The 20,709-nt window shown below is 34.7% G+C and overlaps 1 protein-coding gene across 1 annotated transcript in view; it reads right to left on the bottom strand.

Moving 5' to 3' along the window:
- Positions 1 to 431: 431 nt before the first annotated feature.
- Positions 432 to 20,709, bottom strand: part of TRPC3 (transient receptor potential cation channel subfamily C member 3) — a 69,104-nt gene continuing 48,826 nt past the window's right edge. Inside the window, exons 4-12 of the mRNA XM_063309722.1 lie at positions 17,130 to 17,294; positions 13,075 to 13,291; positions 10,849 to 11,082; positions 10,012 to 10,276; positions 7,683 to 7,878; positions 6,998 to 7,207; positions 4,987 to 5,070; positions 2,419 to 2,494; positions 432 to 574 (exon numbers count right to left, since the gene is read on the bottom strand). Of these exons, the coding sequence (XP_063165792.1) occupies positions 432 to 574; positions 2,419 to 2,494; positions 4,987 to 5,070; positions 6,998 to 7,207; positions 7,683 to 7,878; positions 10,012 to 10,276; positions 10,849 to 11,082; positions 13,075 to 13,291; positions 17,130 to 17,294 (1,590 nt within the window). The remainder of the gene's footprint in view (positions 575 to 2,418; positions 2,495 to 4,986; positions 5,071 to 6,997; positions 7,208 to 7,682; positions 7,879 to 10,011; positions 10,277 to 10,848; positions 11,083 to 13,074; positions 13,292 to 17,129; positions 17,295 to 20,709) is intronic.

The following is a 20,709-nucleotide window of genomic DNA, read 5'->3' as shown; positions in this document are numbered from 1 at the left end:
AATTCATTTCAAGTAATCCCTCACTGAGCTGGCTGAATTTTTAGTATTATATCTCATAAAAACTCTTCACAGCAGCAAGATGGGGAACAGACATGCAGTATAATCCTAGAGCATTAATCTACTGTGTTAATTTTTCTTCATTCAGTGCAAAAATTATTCATTTTACTAATAAAACTATTAATGAAAAATTATTTAGCTATCATATTAAATAAATGCAAAATATGCTTTATACCTTAAATAAACTTAATTTTTTTTGCAGGTAAGTTAATAAAATTTTCTAAGACTGTATTTCAAATGAAGCTGTACATAAAGTCATTAGTACTAAAAATCTACATTACATATTTTTTTCAAGTATGAGTCACTCAGAAATATTATTGCCAATACTTGTGCTATAGTCAAAATCCAGGTAATCTTGAAAATGTCATTTGGGATCATTCACATCTTGATATATTTGGGTTGAGTTTCTCACTTAATTTATGTATCAGAATTGCCAATTCCTCGGTTGCTTGAGATTTGTCTTCTAGAAGTTCATAGCGCAGACTAGAAATATCTTGTTTAATTTCCTTTAATTCACCTGCATAAAAACAAACAAATTTTTAACATAACTTGATAAAGTAGCTATCTGCTACACTGTTTACAGTAATTTATAAGATCAACAGTTGAAGTTATTCAATTTATATTGATGAATTATCACATAAACATATTCAAAGTCATTACAAGCAAATGTAAAAGATGTACTGCAACCTTCACTTTTTCCATTTTTGTTTCCAAACAAAAAGGTTCACAATAAGTAATGATGATACATCTCTGGAATCTTTAAGGACCTGCAGAAATGGAAGCCATCCAGTGTCTCTTCTTGAGGTAAAATTCATCAAACAAAGAAGCAAACAAATATAACTTCCCCTCCAGTTTGTATCTTAAAAACAAATATGGTTCATCATGCAAATTCAAATGGATATGCCTTTCCATTACAGAATGACACACTAGGAGCATCGCTTACTTGCATCAAAGTTTTTAAAACTCAACCATTGTCTCACTATAATGAATAATACAATGAATACAGTGAGCCATTGTCTCACTATATTATCATAGTAGTATTTATGATATCACTAACTGATAGTTTCACTGTATTACAAAGAAAAGACACAATCCAGCCAATTTTAAGTATGTTTAAATCTTACTAACTTCAAAGGTTAAGTATATGGTATATTCACTTTGAAATCTGTAAGTCTGAACTGTATTTAGGTTTGTTAAAATTATCCTTCTCTAATTTGCTGGGAGTGGTGATCCAACACATCTAGAAAGATCCAGTTGGGGGAGGCTGGGTGATATTAACCTAAAACCAGTATAATTCAGTGTGAATAACTGCTATAGAAGCTGATTGTTCAAATTTACTGATGGTCTCTTCATATGGGCATCTCCTATGAATTTTTATTTAACAAAAAATCTGAGTCCAAAGGCCAAGTAAGAATTCATAATATTGTTGCTTAAAAAGTAAACAGCAGAGAGCTTTACTTGATTTTAACTGTCAGAGTAATATTTTTATCAATTTCACATTGTCAAACTATCTTAGAAATCCTGACATTAATTCTAAGAACATGCAATTTGAGTAAAAGATTAGTAATCTTAAAATTGCACAGAGGAATTAGTTTCAAAATTTGAGTCTTTCTAATCTGTTCTGGATACAGAATACACTAATAAGATATTTGAAACTGGATTTAAACGAATTCCGGGCTCTTGTTTTAAAAAAGCTTTTCATTTAAATGGGGAAGGGACTATGGTTTTCATAGGAAGAGTAACAGCTAAAAAACACCCACCTCTAAATATAAAATGTTCATATCTTTTAGGCTTAGATCCAGTATGCGCCTGTGTATGTGTGTGCATGTCTGTGTGTTATCAAAATATCAAGTAACTGTTCTCTTTATTTCCTGTAATTTGTTGTACAAACTTCTCATATCTTAAAGCAAGTCAGCACCCCAGAGACATTTAGGTTGTGTATATTTTCTTTTTTATCAGCTATTTTTAGAAGTGAATCCAACCCATGTGGATGTTCTTAAAGGTTAAGGCTGCTGCACTTTGAAGGTTTAATATTTTTAGCCATTTTCAGTTCAATTACTTTTACAATCTGATCTAAACAGTAGTTACAAGTTTATTTCTATAAAAATAATTTATCCAAATGCAAATTTTTTATTAATTTAATTGGTTTGGTTTAGTTTAAAAGAAAAATACTACAGCATATTGTTTCTCTAATTACATTATTTTTACCCACATTTACAGTGTTGAATATCTGACTTGAAGCCCAAAGCAGAAACAACTCCTTCTCACATAGTCCAAACCTATGGTTTCTCAGACACCAACACTTTTTACTTTTTTCTTCTGCATTTATATTACTGCATAAATATCTCTGTAGGCTCTTACCTTCATTGACTTCATCATTTTCCTTGTCTACCTGGGCTTTCAGAACATAACGTTTTATAAGTCTCTTCATGATTTGCTGTTGGAGGGAAAAACCTAATCAGATTCTTATTTGCCATCCTAACTTTAAATACACGCTCCTGATAAGTCCTGAGAAAATCTCTGAAGCTTCTTTTGTAATTAGGTCAGGCTACAAGTTACAAAAGTAGGTTTAGTCCCTCTGAAAGCAACCTCCCATTTCAGTGCAATCAAACATTCCATTTTCACATTTTTACAGCATGACTAGAGCTAGATATTCAACTGTTGGATCTTAAATTCCTTTTAAAATTATATTTTCACCTTAAAAATATAAAATTATATTTTCACCTTAGGATTTACACTTTAAAAATATACGATACTGAAGTATGATTTAAATGAAATGCTGAACACATACTGTAACACTCTGAATTAAACCCTTCCACTCTGCTACCATTTACACCACTATCTGCAGGACAGAAGGCGGGTTGGTTTTCATAGGATCCAGAGCCTGGGTTGTGACTCCCATAGAAGCCAACACAGATAGAGGTGCGTGCACATAGCTTCTCTCCAGTAGACAGTTGTAGTCAGGGTTCTGTGGAACCCTAGGGTTCCGCGAGAGGTCACTAGGGGTTCCCTGAGAGATCACGATTTATTTTTAAAATTATTTCAAATTTGGGCCACTTTACATTAAAGAGGTAAGTTTTATTCTTTCTTTTTAGTTTAAGAACATTGTTAATGCATACAGGTAGTCCTCACTTAACAACCATTCGTTTAGTGATGGTTTGGACTTATAATGGTGCTGAAAAAATTGACATGACCAGAATTCACACTTACAACCGTCACAACATCACCACTGTCATGTGATCACAATTTGGGTGCTTAGCAACTGATTCACATTTATGACTGTTGCAGCAACCTGTGGTCACATGATTGCAATTTTCCACCTTTCCAGCCAGCTTTTGGCAAGCAAAATCAATGGGGAACGCATGATTTGCTTAACAAACACATGACTCGCTTAACACCCATAGTGATTTGCTTAATGCCCGCCACAAAAAAGGTAAAATTGGGTTGGATTTGCTTAATGACAGCTTTGCTTAGCAACTGAAATTCCAGGCCCAATTGTTGTCGTTAAGCGAGGACTACCTGTATATCCAGGCCTACACATGAAATGAATATAATTTGGTAACTTGTGGCATGTATTTCAGACTGAATGTGCAGGGTTTCCCAGAGGCCTGAAAAATATTTCAAGGGCTCCTCCAGAGTCAAAAGTTGACAAAGGCGGGTTGTAGTGAATGTGTGATTGCCTACAGGAAGTAGTCATCCTTTAAGTGTTGCCAGCAGGGGACAGGGGTTGTCTGAAGTGTTCTGAAGTTGAGCTCTCTGCTTTTGTAACTCCTGAATGGGCCTAAATGGAAAATTATACAGTGAGGGAAACAGGCACCAGTTTTTAACAAAAGCAGTGCACATAATGGAAAATTGGAATTTTACCTCCCAATTTATATCATGGGATACAAGAAAACCTCTTAAACACACAGAGCACTAGGTATATAATATGCCTGATTACTACCATAAATGGAAGAAATCTGAATGCCTTTCATATCTTTATGTGGCATTTAAATATGAAATACCTTTACAAGTGCCTTTTGCCACAAGGGTCAGCAACCTTTATTATTATTACTACCACTACCACTACCATTACTACTATTATTCTTCTGGCCAATCTACAAACTGGAGCAGGATGATATAATTACTCAGTGCTACAGTGTCATCAACATAGTACCACAGCAGTATGGTGCTATAAAGACATTTTGTTTACTGTGGATGCCCAGCCAGAGAGAATTCACATTTGCTAATACAGACAGAGCTATATGTTTAAAGGAGCATACAGCATAATATGGGTATCAAGTCAAGGCACAGGAAAACCAGAAAGGTCAAAATGGTATTTTGTGACCCTTTTACCAGTCCATATGCACACTTCCAATTCTGTTTCTGGGCACAGCAACATTACAACTTTCAAGGATTCGTGTCAAAAATACCAAGCTCGATCAGAATCCAAATTCCTTCCTTGTATTGTGAACATAATAGTTGCTGAAGAGCTACTCTGCATTTTGAATTCAGAAAATAGAAGCCTCATATATTATATGGCCCAAGGTTAGACTTGCAACAGCAAAGACAGCAAGAGACAGAGAAAGAGCTGGGAAGAGTTTGCATCTCACTATAAAGAAGCTTGTGTCTGTCTGTGCAGATTAGTATTTAAACTATGTTTTATCCTTTTCTTTTTGAACTTTAAATTTTAAAACAAATTATATTATATTCTGACCTAAGTATTTTTCGATAGTTCCAGCATTCCATATCAGCATTCTAAAAATATTAACAGCAATACACTTATGATTTTTCAATGGTGGAACCTATATTCTTTGAAGCTGTTATGTTTTAATATAGATAAGATAAAAATCACATTTTCCTATTACACTGTATGTATAGGGACAACCCACCCCAAAATCTGCATGGACAGTTATAGTGACTGTGTAAGTTACCCAAGTAATTACTTACCTGATAGCGTGAAGGTTGATTGAGAATGCTGTTAAAACTGTGTGATTCAAAAACTCTTGAGTTGGACTGAGAAAAGAGATTTAGCTAGAAAACAATATATCTGAATTAAAATATCTTCCATATCATTTGCGGCTACTATATAAGATGCTAGTGCTTTATGACTGATTACAGAAATTAGTTCCATTCAGGATAAAATTCTGAAAGAAACAAGTTTCAATTCTTCGTATTACTAACATGTGTATCTATTCCTAATTTGAACAATGGGCTTAAATATAAATACCTTACTTTAACTATTTCCTAAAACAGAATCATAAAAAGAGAGTGCACATTCCTGAAAAACAGTTGTAACTGTACCCACTTTGCCCAGCCTAACAGCGCTCGTGTGTAGCTTGTGCTTGGGTTAAACAGGACAATATTTAAAATAATAAACAATATTTATAATAAACAATATTCATAATAATAAATAGTTGTGCAGTGAATCTGAGAAAAATGACAGTAGACTGTCAGAAGAGAAGCTTGTTATTTTCTGTTATTTTTCATGCATCTAACAGCATAAAAAAGAAAGCTTCTCATTATTAATACTGAGGTTTAGTTCTGCAGCATAGCAAGAGGCTGATAGGATAGGAGCCACAGACTCATTGAGGACAAAGAAGAGGAAGCAACAAAGGATGAAGACAGGGGTAATTCTAACTGATTGATGGCACATTCTTCAGATATCCAGTAAGCCCAGCTTGTGCATACGAAAACTAAAAATATAAACCGTTTTCCTTGAAAAAGATGTAAGATACCAAAATATGCATGAAATAAAGAACAATCTACTTAGTTGTTGCCCTTGATACTGGTTACGTCTTATACATCATATCCCCCATACAAGCACAATTTCTCTTGAGTTTTTGCTATTAAATTGACATAAGGCTTGCATACTTACAAGGCATTTCTAAGCTAAAAGGGGAATTACTCGGAGGGGGACCTGAGATCCTGGAAAAAGGTAGCACTCCTAATGTCTGAGCACTTACAAGCCACTTTTAGTTATTTAGCTGAATTGAAAAGGGCTCTTGCACACTTTGAACTAAACACAGAGGTCAGTGGGTTTCACCTCCCTCTCTGGTACATGGAAAGTTCCAGAGATGTCTGTCAATGAAATGTTCATTCAGTTGTGAGTTTTCTAACCCATCCACATAATTCAGGTGGACAGGTTTTGATAGTGCTGCATTCATTAATCAGTATCTCTTATTATCTTAAGGTACCTATTTAAAAAGGACAAAACTGCTCTAGATATCTACCTGAAAAGAAAGGAAAAGTGATGGTGTTTCCAAATAGGTCATTACATTTCATTTGTCTTGTCCCTCAAAATATTCCACTGAAGGAGTATTGTCCCATATATGTAACCTCATCTGCACTGCAGCACATATACAGTCGGTCTTGTCCATCCTTCCTAATGCAAATAAAGCCTCATCTCTGCAAGAGATGGAGGCAGGGATACCAAATCTACCCCATTATGTTGTAACCAAAGCATTTCTCTCTCTGGAAGTGTTCCTAAGACTGGAATCAAAGCACTTACTGCATTAGTGAAGCAGATTTTATAACTATAACATAAATATATTTTTAAAAAATACATGATGGGGTAGGCAAAACCTAGAATCTTAACTAATTACAAGAAAGAGAATTAGAGAATGAGCTTTGTACTGAAAGCAAAGGCAGAAGTAAATAACCCTGAGATTAGTTATCTCATAGGCAAAGAGCAGGACAGTGATAGATACTGTAAATCTTAACTCTCTATACTTCACTGCCCCTTGTGGTCAGTATATTGTGAGGTGAAGAGTCATTGCCACTGAAGTCCCACTAGTCACTTTTTGCAGGTGGATAAATGGATATGACTTCATATACTGGCATTAGAAATATGTAGAACTTTAATCAAGAATGCATGTCTTTTAAACGAAAACCATTATTTGGGATTCAACAAACAGCACAAAAATAGAAAACACTGTTTCATGAAACACAGAGAACCTACCCTGGATTTTGAGTTACCTATGCCCATTTCCATATCTTTCTGTAATCTTTTCCTTCTGCACCTGAATAATTTAATGATCCTCAGGAAGAAATAAAAGAAAGATTTGGGACTTGGTACAAGACTGAATGGAGGTGGTAGGGTTTTCCCATCATCAAAATATGATAACCAGAGTTTGGAACGAGCAAATTTCCACTCCACGTCACTGTCATCCTGTGTCAGAAACAAATGTGTTTGAATTTTCCATTTAAAAGTTATTTTCTTCTTTTAAATTATTGAAGTAAATGCTGCTGCTTTCCCATCTTTTCACAATTTTGTCAGTCCAACTGTAAATGTACTTATCCAGATTTACTATTACATGAAGAATCGCTACTTAGAAAAAATATACTGTACATTCTAGGCAGTTCCAAAAGCTTAGCTAAAGCAAGTGAATTTTTTATTATCTTCCATTGAATAACTGACTGCTTCTGAAAAGCAAGTCATTAAATAGAATTGTTATTAATCCACATCTTAATTTGATTGCTAGGTAGTACACCTTGAAAACTATGCATCTAAACAAACAAAAGAAAAGAAAAAATGAATATAGGGAAATCAATTGGTTATATCCATTTTCATAGCTCAGGAGAAGAAATTAGCAAGATCAAACTGATTTCTTAGATCTAAATACAAAGAAATCATTGAGACATACCTCTATTTCTTGGTATGAGCTGTTAATCATTGCAATCAGCATGTTCAATAAAACCACAACCATTGTTACATTATATATTCCATACAACACGTAGCCAATATTCTCGATGAATTTATGATCATATTTGAGGACAACTGATGTGACTTCTGATAAACCAAATATTGACCAAAATAAAGTCTTAAAGCTTTCTTCAACACTGCATGAAAAAATAAAGCATTAGTGTATTATCACAAGTTCTTCTATAGTTTAATTAGCTTTCAAAAAAAAGTTATAGAGGGCCTATTGTGCACAACATAAAACATTTTCACTGAGAAACTGATTCTGCTATGCCTTATTGTATATGGCCAGTTAAGTTTGTGGATGTGGCACTTCACTGTTTGATATTGTAAGTCACATATTGCCATTTCTGATATCCTCAAATACTAGGATATAGCCTTACTACTTATATTAATTGTCTAACAGAAAAATAACTCCAAAGGCTAAAGGATTATCAACCAGCAGCACAAGAATAAATATATACAGCAATCTGGCTTGCACATTATACAAAACTAGAATTTTAGTGATGGTTTACTAAACATCATTTGGTTGGATTTCTGCAACATACAAAATCATAAACCACACATTTCAAGCCACAATAGCTGGGTTTACATATTGTTACAAGACATGACCATACACAGACACAGCATAATGCCTACTATACAGAAGTAAAGTAGACTTCTCCCAAATGATTTGGAAAGTAAAAAGAGGTTCTTACAAACTGCTATAGAAGTACCATCATTTTACAATAGGGGTATATGCCAACAGGAGAATTCTATCTAAACAGGACATTAATGTCAGCCCACATAACCAACATAATTTAATATTATAGGAGTACTATACTGTATATTCTAATTCAGAAACAAACAAGCAGTTACAAATGCAAATAAATACAACAGAAAATATTAGACAAAAGCAATACAATCTGAAATTAAGAAGTGGTCTTAAGTTTTTGGGTCATCCATTCTGTTACTAAACAATTCAGGGTAGATAAATTGGTGCCCTCTTGATACTTTGACAACTCCCACAATTCCTAACTATTAATCATTATAGCTGTATCTGATGACTGTGGAAGTCCAAAATATCTCAAGGACTCTAGGTTTACTACTCTTGCAGTGACTGATTCAACAACCGGTTCAAAGTTTCTGCTGTAAGTCACGAGTGTTAGAATTGTTCACTGGTAATGCAGGGTTAACCTCAGTGGTATAGACAAACTCCTTTTCATGCATCTACAGATACCGTATTGTGTCTTTGAAACAACCATTGTATGGCTCCTAGTCAGCCTCTTTCCCAGCCACTTTCCCAGGTGATTCTCAAGCTTTTAACTCATATTTTTATTTATTTATTTTTCAAATTTCTATCACCGCCCATCTCTCCCGAAAAGGGGACTCTGGGCAGTTTACAATAATATCAAAATTAAAACATATAAATTACAATATAAATAGATCAATAAAAAGATAAAATAGATATAAAATACAAAATCCAAGTGGTGCAGATCTTATTTGTTGGGGAGAGATCTATGATACTAGCCACCCCCAAGATGAACTGGTGCCCCTCCCACCCCAAGCAAGGTGGCAGAACCAGGTTTTCAGGTTCTTCTGGAAGGCCGGAAGCGAAGGGGCCTGCCTCACCTCTGGGGGCAGAATGTTCCAGAGGGTGGGTGCCACTGCAGAGAAGGCCTGCCTTCTGGACCCCGCCAGGTGGAATTCCCTTACCAGCGGGGTTCGTAGCATGTCCTCTCTGCGTGATATATATCTATATCTATATCTATATTTATATATAATATAAATATATATAAAATTTATATATATATATATATATAATTTATATATAATATATACAAATATATTTATATTTATATATATATAATATAAAAATATATAAAATTATATATTTATATTATATATAGATATATATATTTTCACATATCCAGCTCTCTTTAACTTTGTATTTCCTTCCTCCTGAATTTTATCACTGTCAAGTTTTGCTGAAATTTCCTTTCTTTTCCTTATATAGCTCTGTAGAAAAAAAATTGCAAACTACTTCAGCATTATTGTCAAGAAAACTTCATAGATGTACCTCCCTATATGTAGTCATCAGGAATTTAGCTCTACTCAAGAAACACCTTACCTTTAACACAAGGTACTATAATTTTAGGCCTTCCAAAGGGATAAATGCTCAGTTATTATCATGATCAATGCACATGTAAATCAATCTTGGCTGTAAACCTTCCAGCAGGTCTGGTCAGAAATGGGTATAACAAATAACGGTTGTTTCTGCACTTGTTACTTACGTAGTAAATGCTGCATTCACTTTGGCTCCAAGATAGTATGAGTACAATATGAACATCCCAATCATAAAAGCAAGGAATACCATAATAAAAAGAACCATAAACTTGAAGATGTCTTTTACAGTCCTTCCAAGTGAAATCTGCAGTGGACCGAAACTCTCATTTGCAGGTAGAATATAAGCAATCCGAGAAAAACTAAGCACCACAGCAATTGCGTAAAGACCTTCCGATATGATTTGTGGATCAGATGGGAGCCATTTATCTCTAGCTAGAAAAAAATGACATAAACTCATTGATCTATTGTTTGTTGTGTTGTCAAAACAATTACACAACTAGCAATTTTATGTTTATTTCTCTCTGTATATGTCTATGTGTACACTGTATGTGTTTAAAGATCTAAGTAAATATTTTCAAATAATTAGTGGTCAATAAATATTCTGAACAGTATTTTCTCTGGACCAATCAAACAATGATTAGTTATCCTCTTTAGAAATTCCAACTATATAACATTTTTGCTTTAACATCTTTTTTCAGATTAAACTGGTTTCCTTTTTATAAATTAAAAGAAAAAAAATGAACCTAACTAATTAACAACATCCTAACTAACAGTAAAAAATATATAGCTAAATTTAATGAGCAATCACTAGTCTAAAGCAGGGGTACGCAGTCTATGGCTAATATACAGCCCCAAAAGGCCTTCCATTATGTGTTGATAAATCTGCCACATGAGATAAAAAAATAAAGTGCACTCAGGTTCTGTCAATTGAGTTAGCTACCTCTGTTTTAAAGAGTACTGGCCATTTTAATATACCAGAGACGCGGCAGCGTTTTTGAACTTACCATAAGTAAAATACTCTATGTCTGGTGGAAGGGTGACCACAGAGAGATCTGTCTCCTGGATATATTTGTCCACATAATTTTGTGCTTTTGTAGCTTGTAAAAAGGCCAGCAACCTAGCTGTGAAAGCAGCAATAAAAATAGATAACATTCCAAAATCGAGAACATTCCAAAGCTGCAGAATATATTCACGAAGTCCTTCTAGCCAGAGCTCCTTGCATTCAGACCACATCATACCTGAAACAAGAAATCCAATGAAACCCAGCTGAGTAATTAAGGATGCAACTCAAAAAATACCAAGCTGAGATTAAGCCACATTAATTTAACTAATTTGACTGATTTTTAATAGACCTGAATATGATTGCACTTTCATGATTGCACTTTCAGACTAAAATCAAAAGGCATGCACAAGTCAGAATGATGTTTGTCAGGTTATGTAAAATACCAATGCAAATCCTGTGCAGAAAATTGCAATGATTTCATGTACCATGTATGATGGATGCAGACATTTTTACTTTTATTATGTGGGCATTTAGTAGGAAAATAGACCCATTATTACTGGTAAACTTCTCAAAACTGGCTTGGAGAAGATAATGTTTAAAAAAAACTGCACCAAAATCAAAGAATCAAACAATGGAGGGCAGCAAATTCTTACTTTCCTTATTACAAATTATACAGTTTCTTACATAAATGAAATAGTGTGGAATGGAGTCACATAGTAGCAGCATCCACATTACTGAACAAATACAGTAATGGGTCCCTTTAAGATATTGGGCTAAAATCACTGTAATATCAGTTGTCTGAAGACTTAATGGTTAATATGTGGGGGCCACTGTACCGTAGACCAGTGTTTCTCAAGCTCTGCAACTTTAAGATATGTGGACTTCAGCTCCCAGAATCCCTCAGCCAGAATGGGAAGTTGAAGTCCATACATCTTAAAGTTGCTGAGGTTGAGAAACACTGCTGCAGAAGGTAAGGTGTTGGTACCCTAAGTGTGTGTTAGTGTTTAATTAAGAGTAAGAGATCAACTTTTAAATATGCTTTTATATCTGTGAGGTAGAAGGTCAGAAGTCACTTATCTTTTATACTTTTCTATCCTTGCACTGTTTTAGTTTTGTTTCTTTCTTTTTAGATCTGTATTCTATCTGTTCTATACTCTGTATTTTGTATTTTAATTATATTTTGAAAAATATTAATAAAGCTTTAATTTAAAAAAAACTTAAGTGTGTGTTAGTATGCTGCAGACACATCCTAGCTGATGGGATGTTAGCAATAGTATGTTGCCTTGTAAGGTAGTCTCTAAATTAGAGCTCTTACTTCACACAGAGTAACACCAGCTATTTAGGATAAAACTGGGCTTTCATTGTGCTCCTTATAGAGAAATACAAATTACTAGATTAAAAACTAAATCTTTAGTCTGCAGTAGCTTGGTGAAGGGTATGTATGAATGGATTAGTATAACCCACATAAATAAAACTGGAAAGAGATACATAATTGGTATACCGTAATTGGCATCTGCTAATACCTTTTGACACAGAAGCTTTGTGTCGTAACACTGAAGACTCCTATCTTTATATAGCTTTGCATTCATTCTTAGAGACTATGATGTCTAAAATAATAGCAATAGCCTTTTAAAATGTAAGCCAGCCTGTCGCTCTTCTGATCTAGACAGCCATTTTTTTCTAGCAATTGAAATACCTAGAGCTTGTTAACTAAATTCAGAAAAATATTATTAATTCAGTGTATGTAAAAACTTCAAGGTACCTCACTCACTGAACAGGTAACTTTTCCTTCTATCCCATTATTTTTTAAGAGCTTTGGATATTGAAAAACTGACACATTTTACAAATTATACTCTGAACTAGGCGCATGGTAACATTCTGACTTTGAAACAGACCATTCCAACTTTTCTGACTTCAAATTGAGCACACTGGGTGTTTCAGAAGTGATCCAATCCTCAAAAAGGTGAGGTTAGGCAGCTTCTACAACTCTCAAAACAGCCAGTGTCAAGGTTGAGAAGTTCTTTGATGGAATGATTTGAACATCAGTAGTCTGAATCATGATTTCATTTATTGTATATTATCTATATTATCAATTCTACATGTTCTAGAGATCTGCTTAGAGATCTATTTACCATTACAGCATCATGCAGAAATGGTAATAGAAAACCCATCTGTACAAAACAAGAAGTATACACTGCAATGACAAAGTGATAAAAGATATACATACCAAACACCCATATCATGATCAGCATCTCTGTCCAAGTGAACTGAGTTGTCTTAACTCGAAATATCTGTTTTGGGTAATCAATAACTGTCTCATTTGGTAATACTGAGATGCCTTCAAATCTATCTGAAGCATTAAATACTAGTAGTCCCAAGAAAATAATGAAGGAGGCTGCATGTGCCACAAATTTCATAAATGGACTCCGGAGAATTTTCCCAAGCTAAGAAAGCAAAGTAAAACATACGGTTTTTGTTTTGGCTGTTTAAGCTATACATGCTTTCATTTTCAGCAAATAGCCTAAAGGCATAAAAATATATTTAGGTATACATTTGCCTTCAAAGATTTCCTAACTTTTTTGTTTTGTCCATACATAGCACTAAACCATAATATGTTTTTTTTATTATTTTTGCCCAACGTGTGAGCTCACTTATACCTTAAGTTGGAACCAGACTGAGACAGCTTTTTCAAAAAATACATATATATTGAAAATGATAGCTTCTATATATTAGTGAAGGCAACTTTATTTTTCAATTGAGCCAACAAAAAGTACATATAAAGAACATTTTGAAGAAAAGTTTCATAAATTTTGTAAACATCAGACTCAGTTTGTCCTACTAGTTTGTTCATCTTATAGCAATGTGGGTTTGTGTGTGTTTAAATTAAGCATGTAGAAATTTCTTAAACCTCAAAATGAATTTGAAACAGCTGTTTCAAATTTCAAATGTCCTGTCCTCACCCAACCAGAAAGGTTCCAAGCTGAAAACAACCATTGTTTGAGCTTGGAAATCTTCTAGGTAAGGAATGAAAGACTGAACAACTTTGAAGATGAAATCAGCAAAGTCAGAACAGCCCATTTTGATTTCAAACATTTCAAATTCAAAACTTCTTACATGCCTATATTAACTATACAATTATGGTAACTGTTAGAAAACAGAGCACTGATTAATGGGTCTGTTTTCCCCTTGTTAATGTTAAAAGTTCCAAACAATCAAAATGAAACATAACAAAATGGACCAAGTACATTGTTTGTTTGGGGGCCAGTTATCAAAATAGCAAGAGTAAAGAAGTTTTTGACAACTCCATTGTAATTTTTTCAAACAATACATCTTAGATTAGCTCTTTATTTAAGTACAATGATACACTGCACAATCATCAAAAGAGGGAAGTACATAAGATGCAAATCATGTTCTCCAGGTCATTGCTTCTCTTTTTTTTAATAAGAATTTTATTAAGTTTAAAGCAAAGATAAAAACTACAAAAAAAAATACAAAAAGAAAAAAAACTAAAAAATAGAAACACAAGAAAAAGAATTTTAAAGATTACATAAATAAGTGACTTCCGACTTTCAACAACAAAAATATACAGCAATTTCCATAATCAATCGCTTACTCTATATCAAACCAAGGTCACATTATTTCTATAAATCCATCAGCACACATAGAAATCACTAAATAATTGCTCCTTCCCCATATTTTCTTTCTTTCTTTCTTTCTTTCTTCCCTCCCCTAAACACAACATTTATTCAATTATTTCCTTCCTAACACTATTCTATATATTTCTGTCCACTATAATAAAAATCAAATTATAAAAACATATCAATTGTCTACCTTTATAATTAATACTACAACAATCCTAACCCTATTAAACCTAAACCCAAGCAATTACTAAACCTTATAGATACTTTATAAATCTTAAAAATCAAATAAACCTTAAAAAGAGACCACTAAATCTTAATCCAAATCATTAAAAAAATCATAACAAACCTCATTATCAATCCGATTAAGCATTCTTAAATTTTTACCCCACATTGAAATGTGTTAAGACATTTACATATCTCCATTTTACACACACGGCATTTTTCATACAAAAATCAAATAGCCCAACTGCCCCCTTAAAAACTCAGACTTTTCAGCAAAAAACTCCCACAAAACAAGTTCTCTTCTCTCCCATAACAATCCCCCAGAAAAACAACATTCTTTGTAGTCTGCAGCTCAGATTTTCGCTTTAACCCCTTCAGCACCAAAATGTAGTCTTTGCCTGGCATTACTTCAGTCTCACTGACAACAGGAACATCTCCATCCTTGCCAAAATCTTCATCTTCCTCCATAACATCTTCAGCCAGATGACACAGTTTAGAAATAATATCTTCCCCAATGTCCTGAATAGTCTGCAGAATAGCTTGACAGCACTCTGAAAAAATCTCTTTAAAGGTCTGCTCAAGCTCACCACTGGACTCGAAAAATCCTCTCTAAAATCCTCCATGTTTCAGGCAGCAGATTATGGCAACCCCTAGATACTTGACTAGCATAGATAGGAGTTAATGAGTTAATGCAAAACTTTTGTCTGAAATTGGCACAAGAGAAAGTGCTAACAAGCAGGTCCCAAGGAAAATGAACAGAAAGCTGAAGATTCAAAACGGCAAATCCAACATGCAGGAAAATATTCAGTCCTTCAAATTCAGTACAAAAATGATAGCAGGAAGGGCAATTATTTATTCTCAGTCCTCCTTAATCTTTAAATGGGAAAATAAGCCAAAACTTTAGAAGATTTTTAAAAATATAATCAGAAATAACAATAAGCACCAAGAGAGTCTGCTTCTTCTTGATGTAAAAAGCCTCTCTTAGGGTACATAAACATACATACATACATACATTGGGTGATTTAGAAATGGGGTGGCTTGACCTACTGTCCCTTTAAGGCTACAACTGCGACTTGGAAATGATGGCGTCCCTGCCTCCTATCATCTCCTACTGAACCGTCATGAATGCTGCAATTCTCTGGCTGCAAGACGGCATTCAGGAGAGCAGATGGGGTGATTCCAAGTTTTTTCTTTGTTCATGAAAAAGCTCTGGGCTCCAGGAAAAAACCTGCTGAGCCCCCAAAAAAGTGCCCATTGTCAGCTCTGCCTGCAGATCCCACGGACACAGCTACTCAGTCGGCCATGTTCCCACCAGAAGTCAGGGTTATTGTCTCTCAACTGATGGCATACCGAACTAGTGTAGATGGAATGCAAAGCAATGTGATGCTCCCTGGCACATGTAATAAGTCAACAATGTGCTGCCTAGCCCACTACAGCCTTTCTGCTTGCACACTTCAGGAGGAACTACTGGAATATATCTTTGTTTTCTCTCGGTATCTTAGCTTTCTTCAAGCATACTGTTGGTCTGCTAGCCCCCTTTTCTGGGATTTTGCAAGCACTGCCTAAGAACTTAAGATGGCAGTGAGGGTGTTCCCTAGTAAGCCAGCAACTCATTCATACTGGGTAAATTAAGGAAATTAAGGCACAATGTCCTACTGGATAAAAAAAGTAACAAGCATCATTTATAGTGTTTTGATATAGCTATGATTAATTGCCTTTTCCAAATTCAAAGGTATGGTAGCATCTCCATCAGATGGTACCAACAGAAGTGTTCCAATGGCTCTTCCCCCCCCACCAACTGTGGCAGGAGCCTTCTTTTCCCTCTTTTCCAGTCCATTGAACAAAAAGGGCATGTAGTTATTTGTCTGGCAAAAATGTATGGAAAAGTTCTGGAGCATCTTAGAACCAGCCATGTTTCAACTCAAGTCTGCTCAGAACTCTAGAACTCTATTAACTGTTCTACTAAGTTCATCAGAACCAGTTTTTGTGTGTACATGGTCTGACCTGCCACCTTTTTATTATTATTGAAAGTAGGCCTGTGCAAGGTTGCTTTGATCCTTTATGAACAAATGTGCTGCAAAGGTACTAACAGTGTGACCCATTGCCTTCAGCCCTTTGGAAGATGGAAGAGATTTCTATCCATGTGCAGAAACATAAATATAAATATTCCAGATTCATCAGTTCACAGAATAATGACAAGGTAAGGAAAGTAATGTATTTTGTTCACTACACTAAGTAAAAGAAATTGATAATAAATATCATGATGGTTTGTACCTGACAGGTACAGAAACAGATATTTGGTCATCAGAATTGTTACATCTTTCTCTTTAAAGATAGGCTTCCACACAAAGGCATTTTTCCCAAAGGTAATTAATTTAGACCCAAGGAAAGAATACACACAAAAAAAAAAACCCTGTACCCTGCTACACGGTGCAATCCAGTATCCTGTGGCAAGAAATGGAAGGCCCAGTGCAACAACCAGCACAACCAGACACTTGACAGCTATGGCCTGTTCCCGTAATCCTGAAAGGTTTTCATACCAGATAGTCAACAGCTGTTGCTGACAGTTAGGATGGGCCACAAACTGTGGGAAAACAGAAGAAAAATCAAGTTACACAGCACTGTAATTAGTCTTCTGCAATACAACAACACTTCTTTAAAATACAGGTAATCCAAGCACCAATTTTTCTTTTTTTCAGTTTTACAATTCTTTTATTTTATAATTATATTTATTGTTTTATCAACTGTAAGCTGCCCAGAGTTGGTTTTAAGATGGGCAGCCATACAAATGTTTTAAATAAATGAGTTTGTTGACAATAAAACAGAAATAACTTGAATGTTTAAAAGGCAATTTCACTGTTGAGAGAGAGAGATCTTTCCTTTGACCAGACAAAAAAAGTAGCTATCAAGTCAATGGTGGCAGGTTTTTAAGCTTTCATATCTCATCCAAATCAGAAGCAACTTGCATCCAATTTAGGTCTCTACTGCTGGATACTAGCTATGTCTGGGATACCAAGTTTAATTATGCTAAAATATGTTTTAATTTATGAGCAACAGAATATAGAGTTGACTAGAGGTTATTTGTCTTCTTGTGGGCTACTGATTCCACAGGGAGAGAAATTTTAAAGCCTGACTACTTCCAACAACTGAGCTTTCAAACTTATTTTGATGCAACAGAAGTACATACCTATAAGAGTTACTTCAAACACTTTGAGAAACAAACAGGTAGCAGAGTTGACAGCAAAAATTATACTCTGGATCCAGTAGCAGTCACTTATCCTCGCTGTTGTGGGGATTTTGTTATATTGTTGTTCTACTGGCATCACTAAATGCCTTTTTGGTTTAGAAATTCTTTAAGTCTCTAAAATAGCTGAGTAGAATAGGGGAAGATATAAGGATGGCCCAGACCCTTGATTAACATAGTAACAAAAGAACACATTGATATTAAATATCTAAAAGTGTTTTTTAAACTGGTTCATTTACTTCTGCAAAGTATTTCCAGTCCTAAAAATATTCTTCATTCCGTCTCCATGTCAAGAGGATATATCCCTAGGTTTGAGCATTGAGTCTTCTTCAGATCTGTCTTCTACCTACACCTCCCAAATCCCTCTCCTCCTGTTCCCTCCTCTTGAAATGTAATCTGAGAGGAACTTAATGGAAGGGAAAGAGCTACTTGCAGCGTACTTCAGAAGCACATTGCATAGGCTGTGGCAGATAAGTATTTTATTTAGTTCTGGTTTCATAAATCAAAGCTCTAATGCAAGGTATAAAGTGTTTGCTGTACCAATGAAAGAGTTTATTTCAAATTCTGTAGCTGGGTGAGAGAATACATACTTTGCATGTAGAAAGTCCCATGTTTAATCCCTAGCACAACTGTCCCCAGTATGGTGCTATCTAAACAGATTTCTGCACTGGCTGGAGCATATCGGATCAGCCTTACAGTCTAGCACAGAACCTATTTACGTCACCTGCTAGTCTTAAAAGATACTCTGTTCTTGCTTTCAGAGTACTGTACAAGCTAAATGGGTCTGGTTTTAGCAAAAATATCCAGAAAGAACAGAGGCAGCTTTATGAGGAACACATTAGCTATTATAATATTGACAGATCCATAATCCAAGTTCAATTATAGATTGTTTATCAAGGTAAAGTCCACTAGATACAGTATCTTCCATCAAAGCAATAATGAAATGGATAACAAGGTTCAGGTATTATCTTTAATGTCCATAATAAATTATACTTCTGACTTGGGACATCTATAAAAATTAGAAAGATTTCAAGCTCCGTGCTCTGTATATACTGTATATCAAACTCTGCATATTAAGTAATGCTGGAATTATCATTAGGGGTTATGTACGACAGCAAAATTATGTCATATGTTGCCAGTACAACTTGGTGGTTTTATAAGATTATCAGCTACTAAAACTATATATTAACAAATCTGCATGTTGCCACTGTTCTTAAATCTAACACTATTTTTTGAGAAAAACTGCATTAAATTATAAGCTTCTCCAAATGGGATATTTGAAGCTATTAAAGACTTCCGACTGTATTAATTCCTACTGCTGTACCATTTTATCCTATTATTAGATCTGTTTATTTAGCATGTTGCAAAGTTGCCAACATCACAGTAACACTTTAACAAGCTCAAATGAGATTGGAGATATATTTAAAGGCACTAAAAATATTAACAGTTGCTCTTTCCTTGGGTGCAAATGGATTTTTTTATTTTGGTCATCACTCATGTATATGATTGTTTTGTCTTATTTAAGATGCAATAATTGCTTATAAACATATTTTTAAAAAATTGGCTCCTTATGTGCAATAAGGATATATTGATGATAAAATAGCAGGTGAGCTGAGACCTCAAGCAAAATGTTGCAGTATGGACTGCTTCTGTTCAGCGTTCCAGCCAGCCATGCCCTATCCCTGACTTCATCCTCTATCCCTAGACATTTCACTTTATGGCTATTCTGTAAGGAACTTTCTTACATAAAGGTTTTTTTTGCAAATGTTGAGTAGATGAATTTCCCCAATATGGGAGAAGGGACATCATTTATAGATGGTGCATTTTAACTATATAAGGAATGGCACTATTAAGTATGAGATTGCATATGGAAGCAAGGCCCTAGAAGAAAATGTTGGTTGAAGAAGAAATGGTTGGATTCTTGCATTATACTAATTCCTGATTTATTTAAATATGGTTTGCTGAATGAAATATAAATGACTGGATTAACACACCACACTAAGTCATATTGCAATGGCTACATTCACATATATGTAACAGCAAAAACCAAACAAACTACGTTATGGTTGAATGCAATGTATGCAACCTGTCAATGCATCTTCTATCCTACATTTTTGGAGAAAACTTTGCTAACTGAGGAAGGCTGGTGACTAAGGAAGTCTGATTGAGGAAACTGAAATCAGGGACCAGGCCAAATGATACTACTCCTTGTCCATGCTTTCAAACATTTCCCATCTCAGGCAGTCCTCTAGTTCCTGCTTTATCCTCCTAGTACATGCAGACATCAAAAAATTTTCTGAATTCTTCAATACAGGTAAATAGGTGAGGTAAGTATATATCTCACACACATGTTTCAGCTAAGAAGTGATGCTATCTTCATCTTTTCCTGTCCCTATGTCCTGAATCTTCACATCATGCAGAGACCACCCTCTTCTTGGGTGATACGATACTAAATTAGAATCAACATCCACCCAGAACTTGTAAAACTGAAGAAAATGGTGATAGTCAGCAGCCAGGAAAAATGGTTTTGGCTCTTGAATTACAAGTAATTACACAGAAGTAACTCCTATACTACTATTTGTAAAATCTACAAAATCTGAAAAGCAGCATATGAAGTTAACATAAAGTAATGAATTCTTGTACAGACATACTGTATAACTTTTACCTCATATTAATTTTATAGTTGTGAAACTCTGACCTGTAGAGATAAAATACCTGTAACCGTCTATTGCAATGACACTGATCCGTAGTGACT

This window comes from Candoia aspera, chromosome 8 (genome assembly GCF_035149785.1).
Source record: "Candoia aspera isolate rCanAsp1 chromosome 8, rCanAsp1.hap2, whole genome shotgun sequence".
Taxonomy (NCBI): domain Eukaryota; kingdom Metazoa; phylum Chordata; class Lepidosauria; order Squamata; family Boidae; genus Candoia; species Candoia aspera.
The sequence above is the reverse complement of the archived record's forward strand: the minus strand, read 5'-3'. Positions and strand labels throughout refer to the sequence as shown.